The sequence below is a fragment of the Chionomys nivalis genome, chromosome 18, assembly GCF_950005125.1.
Source record: "Chionomys nivalis chromosome 18, mChiNiv1.1, whole genome shotgun sequence".
In the NCBI taxonomy this organism is placed as follows: domain Eukaryota; kingdom Metazoa; phylum Chordata; class Mammalia; order Rodentia; family Cricetidae; genus Chionomys; species Chionomys nivalis.
The window spans coordinates 58,230,385-58,243,194 of NC_080103.1; the positions used below are offsets into that span (position 1 = coordinate 58,230,385).

Below are 12,810 nucleotides of genomic sequence, written 5' to 3' on the forward strand. Positions count from 1 at the left end.
ACATTTGAAGCTGTTTGATACGGTGGACTTCTGTAGGGGAAGTGAGGCTCAGGTAAAAGAACCAGAAATGACACAGATGAGTGGGCGTGGAATGAGTAACTAAAACATAAAAGAAAATTAAAGTGCTTACCACTTACCAACAAATACCAATGGAAATTCCCCTTCAAGAGTCCCACGTATGTACCACTTCCTAAAGCCAACTAACCTTTTGTGATAAATATTAGTCCATGCTTATCACAAAGCCATTTAAAGTTTCAAGCCAGCCAAAGCTTTTAGACAGCATGCAACACATACAAGTAATAGTATGTATGCATTAATGATGCAAGTAATAATATATACATATTATTATCATTTACTCTTTTACTACAAGTGTGAATAGCACAAAACACATTCATTCACATAACAAAGGAACCGCTCATTTCTTCTTCAACTGAATTGTGTGAGTAATGAGTTGAAGTCCAACACTATTTACCAAGTGAAAAATCCTTCTGAGAACCGGGTAATGAATTAAGAAAATGTACAATCCCAGTTTTTATATTCTGATCCTAGAAAGCAGTTCATAAGCAGGCAACCCAGCATTCCATAAAATCTCATTATGTATATTAGTGAGTACCCTTATTTAGCTCCTAACCTCACATTTGGCACAAAAACGAGGCAGAATGGACTTTTAAGACTAAAAGGGAGAAAATAAAACTATTTGGTGCATAACAGATACTCAATTATGTGCTAGTTGGTATCTAGGAATTTTCTGCTTCATATACAATTAAAAGCACGTTCTGTCTTTAGAGTATTTCTGTCACCTCATGAAGCCCACCAGCAAGTAGCATGTTTTCTGTCGGTACCCACAAGTAATTCAATTCAGTATGCTCTCCTGGAAAATAAGTGACACGCCTTTTATCCCATTTTTATTAAACAATTACAAAGACTCCAAAAAGGTCGGATATGTTTAGTGCTTGTTTGCCTGCAAGAATCTAATTCTCCAGAAACCAGTGTTTGGATAGTGTGTGAAGGTATGTACAGTAGGTGACCTCATGAGACAGATTATAAATGTCAAAGCAGAGCTTACACACTCACATCTGTGAGCTTGTTGGAAACATTTCTACCATTTATTATATGAATAAGAACAAACTCAGTTTACACACTGATAACTCAGGAGTTACCAGTGAGTGCTCCCCTCCATTGCTCATTGTTCAATACACTGTGCAATAGGTCAGCTCATTACCCAACACACTGTGTGATAGGTCAGCTCATTACCCAACACACTGTGCGATGATAGGTCAGCTCTATACAACAGTGACAAGGACAAACAGAATTTTGGAGTCAGATATACATTAAACTTTTTTTCCAATTTTTTATATTTACATTGTGTGTTTAGCCTCATCTTAAGATCAGTTAAATTGCCCAAAAAGTAGGCTTAGAGAGTATGGATAAATTATCCAAAATCTGTAGAGATTAACTCCTTTGCCACTTCCCGGAGCCTTGCCTCCACCACACGATGACGTTACAGGATGGTCTCATTGCAGATGCACATGGGCAGGGTGACAGCATAGCCATGAAAGGGGCTCACAGAGAAGGGACCCGGGGCCTCAGAGCAAGTTTCTTCTCTGTGTCTTTCCCCAGCTGAAATGCACGGACATGTGCATTGCAGAGTTTTAGCAACTACGATGAGGGCAGATGGAGACTGGCTTCTTCATGTTGCAGTTTATAGGATGCCAATACCTTATTGCTATCGGAAATAAATATCGGTTCTGAAAAGAAGTGAACCATCCAGAAGTTTTTCCAAGCTGTAAGTGCTCTTGAAATTCAACATGATAACATTTATGTAATATAACAGCAATCACAAACTGTAATGGCTTTTTACAATCATATGCATTATATATACATGTGCACATACAATACATAGACACACAAATTCATACACATAATGCATGTACACTTGAACATGCATACATACATGTATACATGTGTACACCACAATAACCAACACATAGTTGTCAGCTTAAGTTTAAATTGGGCACAACCTTTTACAATGTCAGGTCCAATTTACACAAGGACATTGTTGTCTATTATCTGACACATTCTCTACATGAGAATCAATTGTATTGTTGATGTTCTTATTGTCTTTAAGTTAAGATTGTTGCACAATTACAGTATGTATTCCTTGTAAATTCACTACAAATAATTTCCTTTGTGTCTTCAACAAGGCTATTTGCTGATTTTTTTTAATTTACTCATGAGAATTTACCAAAATCAGTAATCGTATCTAATGTAAACTATTAATCAAAAGCAGAAATTTATAAAGATACTAATTTAATTTTATTAAATTCTCAGAATTTCTAGAATCTGAAGTATTTACAGGTAAAAGCAAGTCTTGGAGTCTGGAGGAACAGCTTAGCAGTTAAGAGCACTGGCTGCTCTTCCAGAGAACCTGGGTTCAATTCCCAGCACCCCCATGGTAACTTACAACCATCTGGAACTCCAGTCCCACAGGATCGGATGCCCTTTTCTGGTCTCAATAGGCGCTGGAAAGATACATGATGCCCAGAAAGGCATTCAAGCAAAACACCCATACACATAGCAAAGGAGGGGGGAAGTCGTATTTTTATACAGCCAAACTTGATGAAAGCAAGGACTTTTTAAATATAAAAATGCATTTCTTTGTCAAACATAACCACTAACCCTGGTCACCAGTGAAACTACAATGCTCCAGATGACTACCGAAACCAAAACTCTTTCTGTTAAATTACACAAACAAGCAAAGAAGTGTGAATTAGGACTGGGAAACTTGGGGACAGAGTCTTGTCCCTTGATCTCTGATTGACTATAACAATAGGTCCCCAACTCTGTCTAATCTCAGATCCTTCCCCTCCACACTGATAACACGGGCCTTTGAAAATGTGGTCCAGCAGATACAGTGAAACTGCTGTCAGCAGAACTTCCCTATGTCTGTGTCTGTAAAGCAGAAACACACGAGCTGCAGACAGACTTTATTTGATTGGTTCTCTTTTATTCTCTGACTCAGAAATGACAGCTCAGATGATGCAATATTTGCCCTGTTTTTGGCATGTACCACTGGGATCTAGATGGTTTACATAGCCCACGATAAGACATAGTGGGTGTGCTACCAGAAGCTGAATCTGTGCTAAGATAAAGCCTGTGTTTCTCTACAATTTTCATAGGAAAAGAAGATCACTTAAACACTGATAATCAATTACTTTATAGAAAAAAAATTCTTCAAACAATAATTGGCCTTCATAAAAACCAGCGCAAGCAAGGACACGTGTCAGTTGTGACAAAAACGGCCATGCTCACCAGCCTCACGAGGTCAGACTGACCCAGTGGATATAGTGGTCTTCACAAGCCACTGTGCATCCCACATGTCATGGTCACGCAGACATTGACCGAGGGCATGTGGACTGGTAAACTGACAAGAACCCCACACACAAACAACTGAGTCTCTTGTCATTTTGAGCCTAGCCTATAAGTCAATGAAATGACCATTTCATGGTATAGGTAGCATTAAGGTATCTTGGAAAATAGGTCAAGTTCATTGGCATCGGGCTTCAACAGATTTATTTATTCCAAAAACACAAGTCACACAACTAAACTCAAAAGTTGCGTTCCGCTCAACTCCACCACATTGTAACCGTCTACCTCCTATTGACAAAAACAAGTGAAAATGCACAACCATGCAGCAGCCAGTACAACAAAATCCAGAAGCTGCGTCCCTCCAGTGTACTCCCGAACTACACACCGTGGTCCAAAAGTTCCAGTTAGGCTATGGATCTGATTGACTGAGATGTTTCCAAAACTCCCCCGATTTCCTTCCAGCCCTGCACAGACCTACAGTCCTGCTTCACTAGATTCTTGCTGACTCTCCTTCTCTGCCGCTGGAGACTCAGAAATAGCGGCAACCTTTAATGAATTCTTGATGGAGCTGAGCTCCCAGATGTGCAGACTGATGATGTGCACGCCGCAGCAATGACTGGCAAGCTTATACAGGTTCTTAAGGACGGCCTTCCGCAGCAGAATATAGACCCAGGGGTCTAAGATCTGATTCCACGTTGCCATCCGGAGAGCAAAGAGTGTCGTTTCACAGGACACTGGGGAATTGTTTCCATTTATTGCGATGTTGGCCATTGTTACCTAGAAAATAAGCAAAACAGGGAAAGCTGTTGATCACAGGCATTTCTTTGGTCCCATAGTTTTCAACTTGACTACAGATGTGACATGACCTTTGTACCGCATCCCACAAAGCGCTGCTATTTTGAAAAATACTGGGGAAATATGGTGTAAATTGTGCATGCAATTTTAATTCAAATTGACGTGAACACTACAATAATGATATCCCACGGTATACAAACAGACTCATGGGCAAACAAATACTGATATCAGCAACTAGCCTTATACTTCTGGGAATGCAAATTTTAAATAAATAAACATTTGTTTATTCAATAGAAAATGAAAGTATAGTTAAACAAATAAATTATACATAAGTTTTTAAAACAATGAATTTTGCTGGACACTGTAATACTGGTATTCTAAGTTCATGAGGTCATGGCCAGTCTGAGTTGCACAGAGAGTCTCTGTCTCAAAAAGAAATTTAAAAAGAACTTTAGAATTTCCCTTTAGTAACTACAATATTACCAGCCTCTTCACCTGATACCAACAATCCTACTTTTCTTCATCTCCCATCTTTACTCAGCATTCATTCCCAGGAGTCTGCATGGAACTTTCCAAAGGCTTTGTAGAAATGACTCCCTGCATCAGCGGTGGCTTAGCCATAACAATGTCCATTTCACATATATATTGTTGTAAAGACCATTTGTGGGACTGGTTGTCACCCTATATTAAAATAAGACAAATCACCAAGTCTAGCTTTGACAACCACACACAAAGTACCAAATAAGAGAATATTGAAAATATCCTGTCTATGAAAATGGATAATAAATAAATTAATATAAGATAATTCAGAAAAAGTATAAATGCATTTGGTCCATTATGTCATCTGGATTACAAGATTATATAGCAAACCTGAACATTTTAAATGAAAAAAATACCAAGACTGTTGTGGGAAAGAGAGGTCTCTCTTCACATCAACAGCATCAATGACTGAAGGGTGGGGCCCTTCAACCAAACCTTCATTGTCCTGACAGCACACTCCACAGTGGTTGCTGCCTGATGCACCCAAAACTTGATTCTCACAACCTCATATCATAGGGACAAACCCTCTGCTCTCACTGCTTGGGAGGCCTCACTCGTCCCAGGAGTATAGCACCCTTCTGAGCATCAGCTCAAATTGCTTTTCTTTTAAAATACTGCCATACTTTCCTGGTCACTAATTCCCACCCATTCTACAACCTTCACCTAAGAATAGTCACCTCCCATTCATCATCCCATCAGAATGAATTTGGAGCTGAGGTGGTTCTGGTTCCTATGCATACCTACTTAGCCACTCACAACATATGCCAATCCTGAACTGACCTATGCGCCTTTGAGTTCTTTTTATTTCTATTACCGAGTACAAAGTAGACACTTAAAATGTACTTCATAAACTCATTCACGTTTTTATTCCTTGAGGCTGTACCTCACAGGCCAACTGATCACCTGAGAAACCTTGGCCCAGTCCTCACAAAGGTCCAGTATTTTGAGCCGTTTAAACTTTCTAAGTGCTTCTGCAGCAGCATAAGCTAATGGGGATTGCAGGGTGGTTTGATGCCCCTCAAAAGAAACAGGGTCTTCATCCCAAGCAGATCCTTTGGGAAACAGCTTCCTTTCCAGGAAAATAATGGATCCAGCTGCAGACCTAAATGTGCTGCAACCAACGAAATGAAAAGTGTATCTGATGCTCCAGAGAGCACCTGGATCAGATGCAGCCTCCGTTACTGCTCCCCCTAACCATGCAATATGAAGAAACCTACCTATATGGGTCTCAGTCCTCACAGAAAAGGGCCAAGACTTGACGGGCAATTGGAATGCGGTGTTTTCACTTTGCTTTTTGTCTTCACTCATCAAATACCCATTTACCTCCTTCGGCCAGGCATTGAGCACAGGTTGAATAAAGCAGGAACTGTGAAATCTATCACCTGTCTGTGGGAATTTTATCATATTGGTTTTGGTTCAAGAACGAATGAGTAAATATTTATCTTGCCTTACAAATATAAAAAGCATATGCTTTCTATTAGTGAATAAACTGTGCTCCTGGTATCTCAAAGCTCAGCCAGACACAGCCCTGTAAATCCGGGAGCAAACGTTCTCCATGCGATCGCATCAAAGAGCCATCCTTTTGCTGGAGACACGCACATTGAGAGAGCCTGTGACATGGCGGCCCCCCTCTGACTCGCCTCTCTCCTGGGAACAGTAGTTTGACCACCAGGTGACTGTGAAGAGGCAGTCAGTCATTTGCTGAAAGGGCCTATGTCCTAGCCCCTCTCTAGAACACAGAGCCAGTTCCCAGCCATTCGTAACTCCGCTACACACGGTAGCCTTAGCCAGAAAGAGCAGTTACTCCAGGGCCAGATCATTAGTTAGATAGCCATTAAGAAAAATATAGGCAGACTATTTCTGTAAACGAAAACACCAATTAGGATGTTATTGATAATAGTACAACACTGAGGGTTGAGCAATCATGGTGTCCAACAAAGGATAAATTGTGGTCATAATGAACTATACACAGGAATTAGTGTTGGGGTTTAGTGCTAGCATAAAGAAAGCAAGTCACATAATGATTTTTATATGATCTCAATTCTGAAAAAAATGGCATTTTATGCATGCAATAAAAACTATAGAGGTATTTATCAATGTTTTGCTGGTTTTCCTTTTTTGTGTGTGTGATTTAATAACTTTTTTAGTAGGTTACACATTGCTTTATTAAGCAGTACCTCTCCCAGCCCTGGGAGTTTGTGGAAATAACAATTTTACTAAAGAATAAGAATACGTGGGGACTGAGTCCATGTTAGCTAAAATTTTGCTATGGAAGATAATATTAAAGCAGCATATATTCTGTGTTTATATGGGTGTTGATCTGAGTCAGGACTCCAATGGCCATTTAGAAGTAAAAGCAGTGGTAAACCAGACATGATGACACATAATCCCAGCACTTGAAAGGCTGGACCCAGAGTATCTCAAGTTTGAGAGCAGTGTGGGTTACATCATAAGTGTAAGCAAGCCTGAGTTATGCGATAAAGCCTTGTCCCCAAAACAGAAGACAAAATCAAACAGCAATGGCAAATTTCAAAAGTGTGTTTATGTTTCTGTCTCTTTGAGCTTTCAAGAAACACACTAATCTAGAAGTGAATGGATCTCACTGCAGACTGTCCAGGTGTTATGCAAGATTGCCATGATACTGAAGCAACAATTAAGAAAAATCCTTTTAAATAAATGATTAGTTTAGCTTTGTTATCTAGCCAATCGTCACACTAAATTATTGTCATCTCAAATACACATTCTTTTGTCTGACTAATTTGTCTGCACCTGACTTACAGCAGGATAATCAGGTTTTGTTGGGTGAATTGGGACCTATAACGTCTCTAAGTGGAGAGACCAACATGATGCAGTTATAATACTGCATGTAGCCAGGCGGTGGTGGCGCACGCCTCTAATCCCAGCACGCAGGAGGTAGAGGCAGGCAGATCTCAGTGAGTTCAAGGCCAGCTTGGTCTAGAGTGAGTTCCGGGCCAACCGGAACTGTTACACAGAGAAACCCTGTCTCAAAAGCAAACAAACAAATAAAAATGCTGCATGTAGCATAGTAAAGACAGGGAAGCTGCTACAAGGAGGGCTATTTATAAACACCAGCATGGAAATACATTTGTCTTTGGAATGTTGTACTGCATTAGCTCATCAGTTGTTCCGGCTTAATTAATTTAAAGCGCTGGAGCTGCAGCTGAATGGTTAGACGCTTGCAGAGCAAGCATGAGATCCTGGATTTGACCAGCGCACATGAGAACATAAATGCCGCTATTGTTTGAGCCGTTCTGAACTTCGCATCCTTCAGATGTAGAATTGATTTTTTCCTTGGCACAACATTTTTTAAATGATTTAAGTGACTATATAATCAAATCATTTCCTGGAGAAATGCCCTATTCTTAGATACCAAGGCCTTTATGGAATGGTCACAAGAGTGCTTTCCATATGAATGACGTTTGTGAAAATTACATAGAGTTCTCGTCTAGTCATTGAAGCAGATTAGGCAGGCTGGTTTTATGTCAACTTGACACAAGCTAGCGTCAATCCAATTAAAAAAAAAAAAAAATGGAGTACAGACCTAAACAGAGAACTCTCAACAGAGGAATCTAAAATGGCTGAAAGACACTTAAGGAAATGTTCAACATCCTTAGTCATCAGAGAAATGCAAATCAAATCAACTCTAAGATTTCATCTTACACCTGTAAGAATGGCCAAGATCAAAAACACTGATGACAACTTATGCTGGAGAGGTTGTGGGGTAAAGGGAACCCTTCTGCATTGCTGGTGGGAATGCAAGCTGGTACAACCCCTCTGGATATCAGTGTGGCAATTTCTCAGAAAATTAGGAAACAATCTTCCTCAAGACCCAACAATACCACTTTTGGGTATATATCCAAAGAATGCTCAATTGTGCCACCAGGACATGTGCCCAACTGTGTTCATAGCAGCATTGTTTGTCATAACCAGAACCTAGAAACAACCTGAATGCCCCTCGACCGAAGAATGGATAAGGAAAATGTGGCACATTTACACAATGGAGTACTACACAGCAGAAAAAAATGACATTTTGAATTTTGCAGGAAAATGGATGGAGCTAGAAAACATCATTTTGAATGAGGTAACCCAGACACAGAAAGACAATTATCACATGTAGTCACTCATAAATGGTTTTTAAACATAAAGCAAAGAAAACCAGCCTACAACTCACAATTCCCAGAAAACTTAGACAACAAAGAGGACACTAAAAGAGACTTACATAGATCTAATCTACATGGGAAGTAGAAAAAGACAAGCTCTCCTGAGTAAATTGGAAGCATGGGGACCTTGAGGGATGGCTAAAGGAAGTTGGGGAGAGGCAGGGAGGGTAGCAGAGAAAAATGTAGGGCTCAATAAAAGTCAATTAAAAAATCAGTTTTAGTAGAAGAAAGCTAGAATATATCCTACCAAAATTTGAGGCACTTTTTTTTAACCATGCATTTTACGGCACTGTGAATTCTGGTTTCCTGTAATGCTGACTGCTATTAAACCCACAGTTAATATAAAAATCTGTTTATATTCTAAATATAGACACAGGCATTTTCATCCTAACCAAGAAGTGTTTATCCTTTATGGCACAACCAGAGCGATCACAAACACCATGTGTATGAATTATGATGAAAATGACGAGCTGGAAGCTGGTCACAGGACTAGAAAGGCTTTCTTTCATGAGCAAATCCTACTGTATTTGTCTGTTTACAACATGCCTCGTATAGCAAAAGCAGACGGTACCAATAAGGTGTTTTGGTAAGCCATCTGTCCTGAAACACAGAATGTTTTTCCAGAGAGAAATTTCCAATTGCCCCAGTGGTTTGTTATTGCAGTAGTTTGAAAAGACTGCCCAAAGCATTTCTAAGCTCTAATACAATCATTTGTCGTTTGATGGGCACTCTTAATGAAATGGGTGTCCCATTAAAAATAAAAAGACAGTCATAAATTTTAGAGAAACGAAGGATTTCAAAAAGCCATCCCAAGCTCACAGACCACATGTGCTCTCCACAGCTCTCTGGGTAATTTTATATTCTCTTCCAGACAAGGAAATGGAACTGTGGATTGTACAGCTGGAAGGAGCTGGGCCAGGATGAGACATGAGGACTGCTTGACTCTAAAGCAGAACTGAAGTATAGTGAAAAAATACATACAAGCTTCTGTCCAGGAAGTGGCCCTTGCTGATCAGTCAGCCAGACTAATTTAGATAATTTCAGTTATGATTTTTTTCATCCATTTACTTAATGAGTAACTATGATAAGACAATATAAGTTATTGGTGTTTAGCATCTGAACTAACCCATTTAGGGTCATATAGTTATGCTTTAGTTTGGTCTTTGGTTATTTCTCAGTTTTTTCACAAGGTTTTGGGTAGCCAAGGATGGCTTCAAACTTACCATGTAACTGAAACTAGCCTTGAATTTCTTTTTGTGTCTACCTCCTGTTTCTTCTCCCCAAATGCTGAGATTTCAGGAATGTTACCATGCACTCCTACATCTGTGCTTCTAATTTTCTTCAGAAAGGAGTAGCAAGCTGAAATCCCTCTTCTTTGAGAGTCATAACTCATGATTACTACTTGTCGACTTGAATCTTTGATAAAATTTGCCTTTGTCTATGTAATTTTCAGCACTTTGAATACCCATCCTATCTATCTATGTATAGATATAGATAGATGTCTAAATTTATATATGTATAAAGTACATATAGTCTAGAATTCTTGGCCATTGAATGCTACACTTTGTGTATTTCCTTGAAATATCTAAGTTCACAGTGGTTACTACAGTAGAGACATGGATCAGAGGTCTCAATCCATGGCCATTAGGTACCAAGACTTTTGGTGGCAAACCAGAGAAAACTGTTCACCTAGTGACATTTAGGAGCAAGGAGTAACAGAACAGGAATTAGAGTCTCAAAGGTATGCCTACAATTATCTAACATCCTTCCACTAGACACCATCCCCAAAACTTTTACCATGGACCAGAGCTTCAACAAATAGGCCTGTAGGGTACATTAAGATCCAAATTATAGCAATGCTTTCCGAGAAATGTCACTGGGGGCTAAGAAAATGGCTTAGTGGGGAAAGCACTGTTGTTCAGCAGCTATGAAGACGTGAGTTCAAATCTGAGTATGCCCTCAAAAATCTGGGCATATTTCTAACTCTAGCATGGGTTGGGGGCAGAGAGAGGTGGATCCTGAAGGCTCACAAGCTAACCAGCCTAGCGGAAACAGCAGACGGTTCAACGAGAGACCCTGCCTCTAGGCAACAGTGTGGAGAGGAGCAAATGAACGCACTCTGTGCTACTTCAGCTGTCCGGATTTGGGCTGCAGAGTCCTGGTGGCGCCCAGCAGAGGGCAATGGCAGCTGTCTGCGCAGGAGGAACAGGCTGCCTAGCCAGCCTATAAAAGAGAGATTTTATCTTACAAAAAAAAAAAAAAAAACAACAACAACAACAAAAACCCAAGGTGGATGGAATCTGAGGAATGGCATCTGAGTTGACTTCTCACCTCCACAAACAGGTGTGTAACATGTGCACATGCACCCACATACATGTGGACACACATATATAAACATACACAACACATACACTTTCTTAAAGAAAAAATAATTTCTCCCATCTAAGGATTTTCCTAGCCAGGAAAAACAACACAACTATGGCACAAAGTTAAGACAACTCAGAGATTGCAGAGAACAACAACAAAAAAAAATAACAGAATAAAGAACAAGTCTACAGCTCTGGTGGAGAGGATTTAAAAAGGCAGTTAACCTATATGGCCAGCACCCAACCAGCAGAATGGCCCTCCTATCCTGCTTGAGGGTACAGAGTCAAAACTACAGCTTAGATGCTTCTCTATGTACGAGCTCGGACTTCTTCCAAACACATGCATCCTGGAAACCTTGCCATGACCTGACTTCTGACTGGGAAATGACAGAGTTAAAAGGCTCTTTTGGAAGTTCACACTAGGGCCCCAGGGAGCAATCAAAAGACAGTGTCAAAGCCCAATATCTTTCTCCAGAACCTTGACACAGTTTACCACAGTGATGCTGGGTAAGTAAACATGAAAAAACAGTTATCAGTTCCAAATTGTTCATAAATTGTGAAGACATTCAAGAAAGGCAACAGAGAAATCTTTGTGTGTATTTTATAACCATTTCCAAATCGAAAGCATAGTGCCAGCAATCAGTATCAACCATTCTCTTGTCACTCTGTAACACCAAGTCTCTCTTCCTCTGGAGAAATCAATGGATATCAGAGAGTTTCTTGTCTGCACGACTGCGTGAAACTGAAGCTCACGTTCTACCAGCCTTTTTTCCGTTATATTATTTCTGCTACTTCTTTCTATCAAGTTGCCAGGCCTTGTGGTATTATTTGTAAAGCCAAGCCTTGCTCTGCAGTTATGTGAAAGATATTGTATTCTTGAGAGGTTTTGCAAGTAATGCCACAAAAATGGCCTCACTTAAAACAATATGGTTTCTCTAGAAACACGCAAGAGAAAATAAATAGAGCCAACGCCTTGGATTCCAGTCAACTAATATGGATGATGAAGTGGATTGGTATCCAGATTTCACTGACGGGGTTAACTAGTGTCTAGTATGAGACACAAAATCCCTCTAATCCTGAACCCCAGAAGTCTAAACTCCCAAAAGGTAATGGAATCTAGTTGGCACCTTAGAGAAGATTTGATTTGATTAAGCATGCTCATATTAAAAAAAAAAAAAAAAAAAAAAAAAAACCTGGGATACGGCATGAACTTCTAATGGCATTTGCTACAGTTGTGGAAAAAACGTATGAGGAGAAGACAGGGCCATTAAGCCCATGCAAGAAAAAAAGTTCATGAATTAACAATAAAATTCAAAAGGTTCTTCTCAAAGAGAACACAGGTAAGAACTCATTTCACAAAACAGAGGCTAAAGCCTCTCCTCCCTGCTGCGGAAGCTGGAATGAAGTGCTCCGAAACCATAGAGACCTCAGGGCAGAATTTGCTGAGGCTGATTGTGGTAGCACCATCTTTCTTTTTTCTCTTCAGAAACGTTTGCTTCTTTCGGGAACTCATTAAAATAGTGTAAGGTCTTCTTTAAAAAAAAAAAAAAAAAAACCAT

The 12,810-nt window shown here is 39.8% G+C and overlaps 1 protein-coding gene across 2 annotated transcripts in view; it reads right to left on the reverse strand.

The window, feature by feature from the left end:
- Positions 1 to 1,284: 1,284 nt before the first annotated feature.
- Ptgfr (prostaglandin F receptor) overlaps positions 1,285 to 12,810 on the reverse strand; it is a 30,163-nt gene continuing 18,637 nt past the window's right edge. For both annotated transcript variants that reach the window (XM_057793508.1, XM_057793509.1), the window contains exon 3: positions 1,285 to 4,146. In XM_057793508.1, coding sequence (XP_057649491.1) covers positions 3,844 to 4,146 — 303 coding nt within the window. In that variant the 3' untranslated portion in view covers positions 1,285 to 3,843. The remainder of the gene's footprint in view (positions 4,147 to 12,810) is intronic.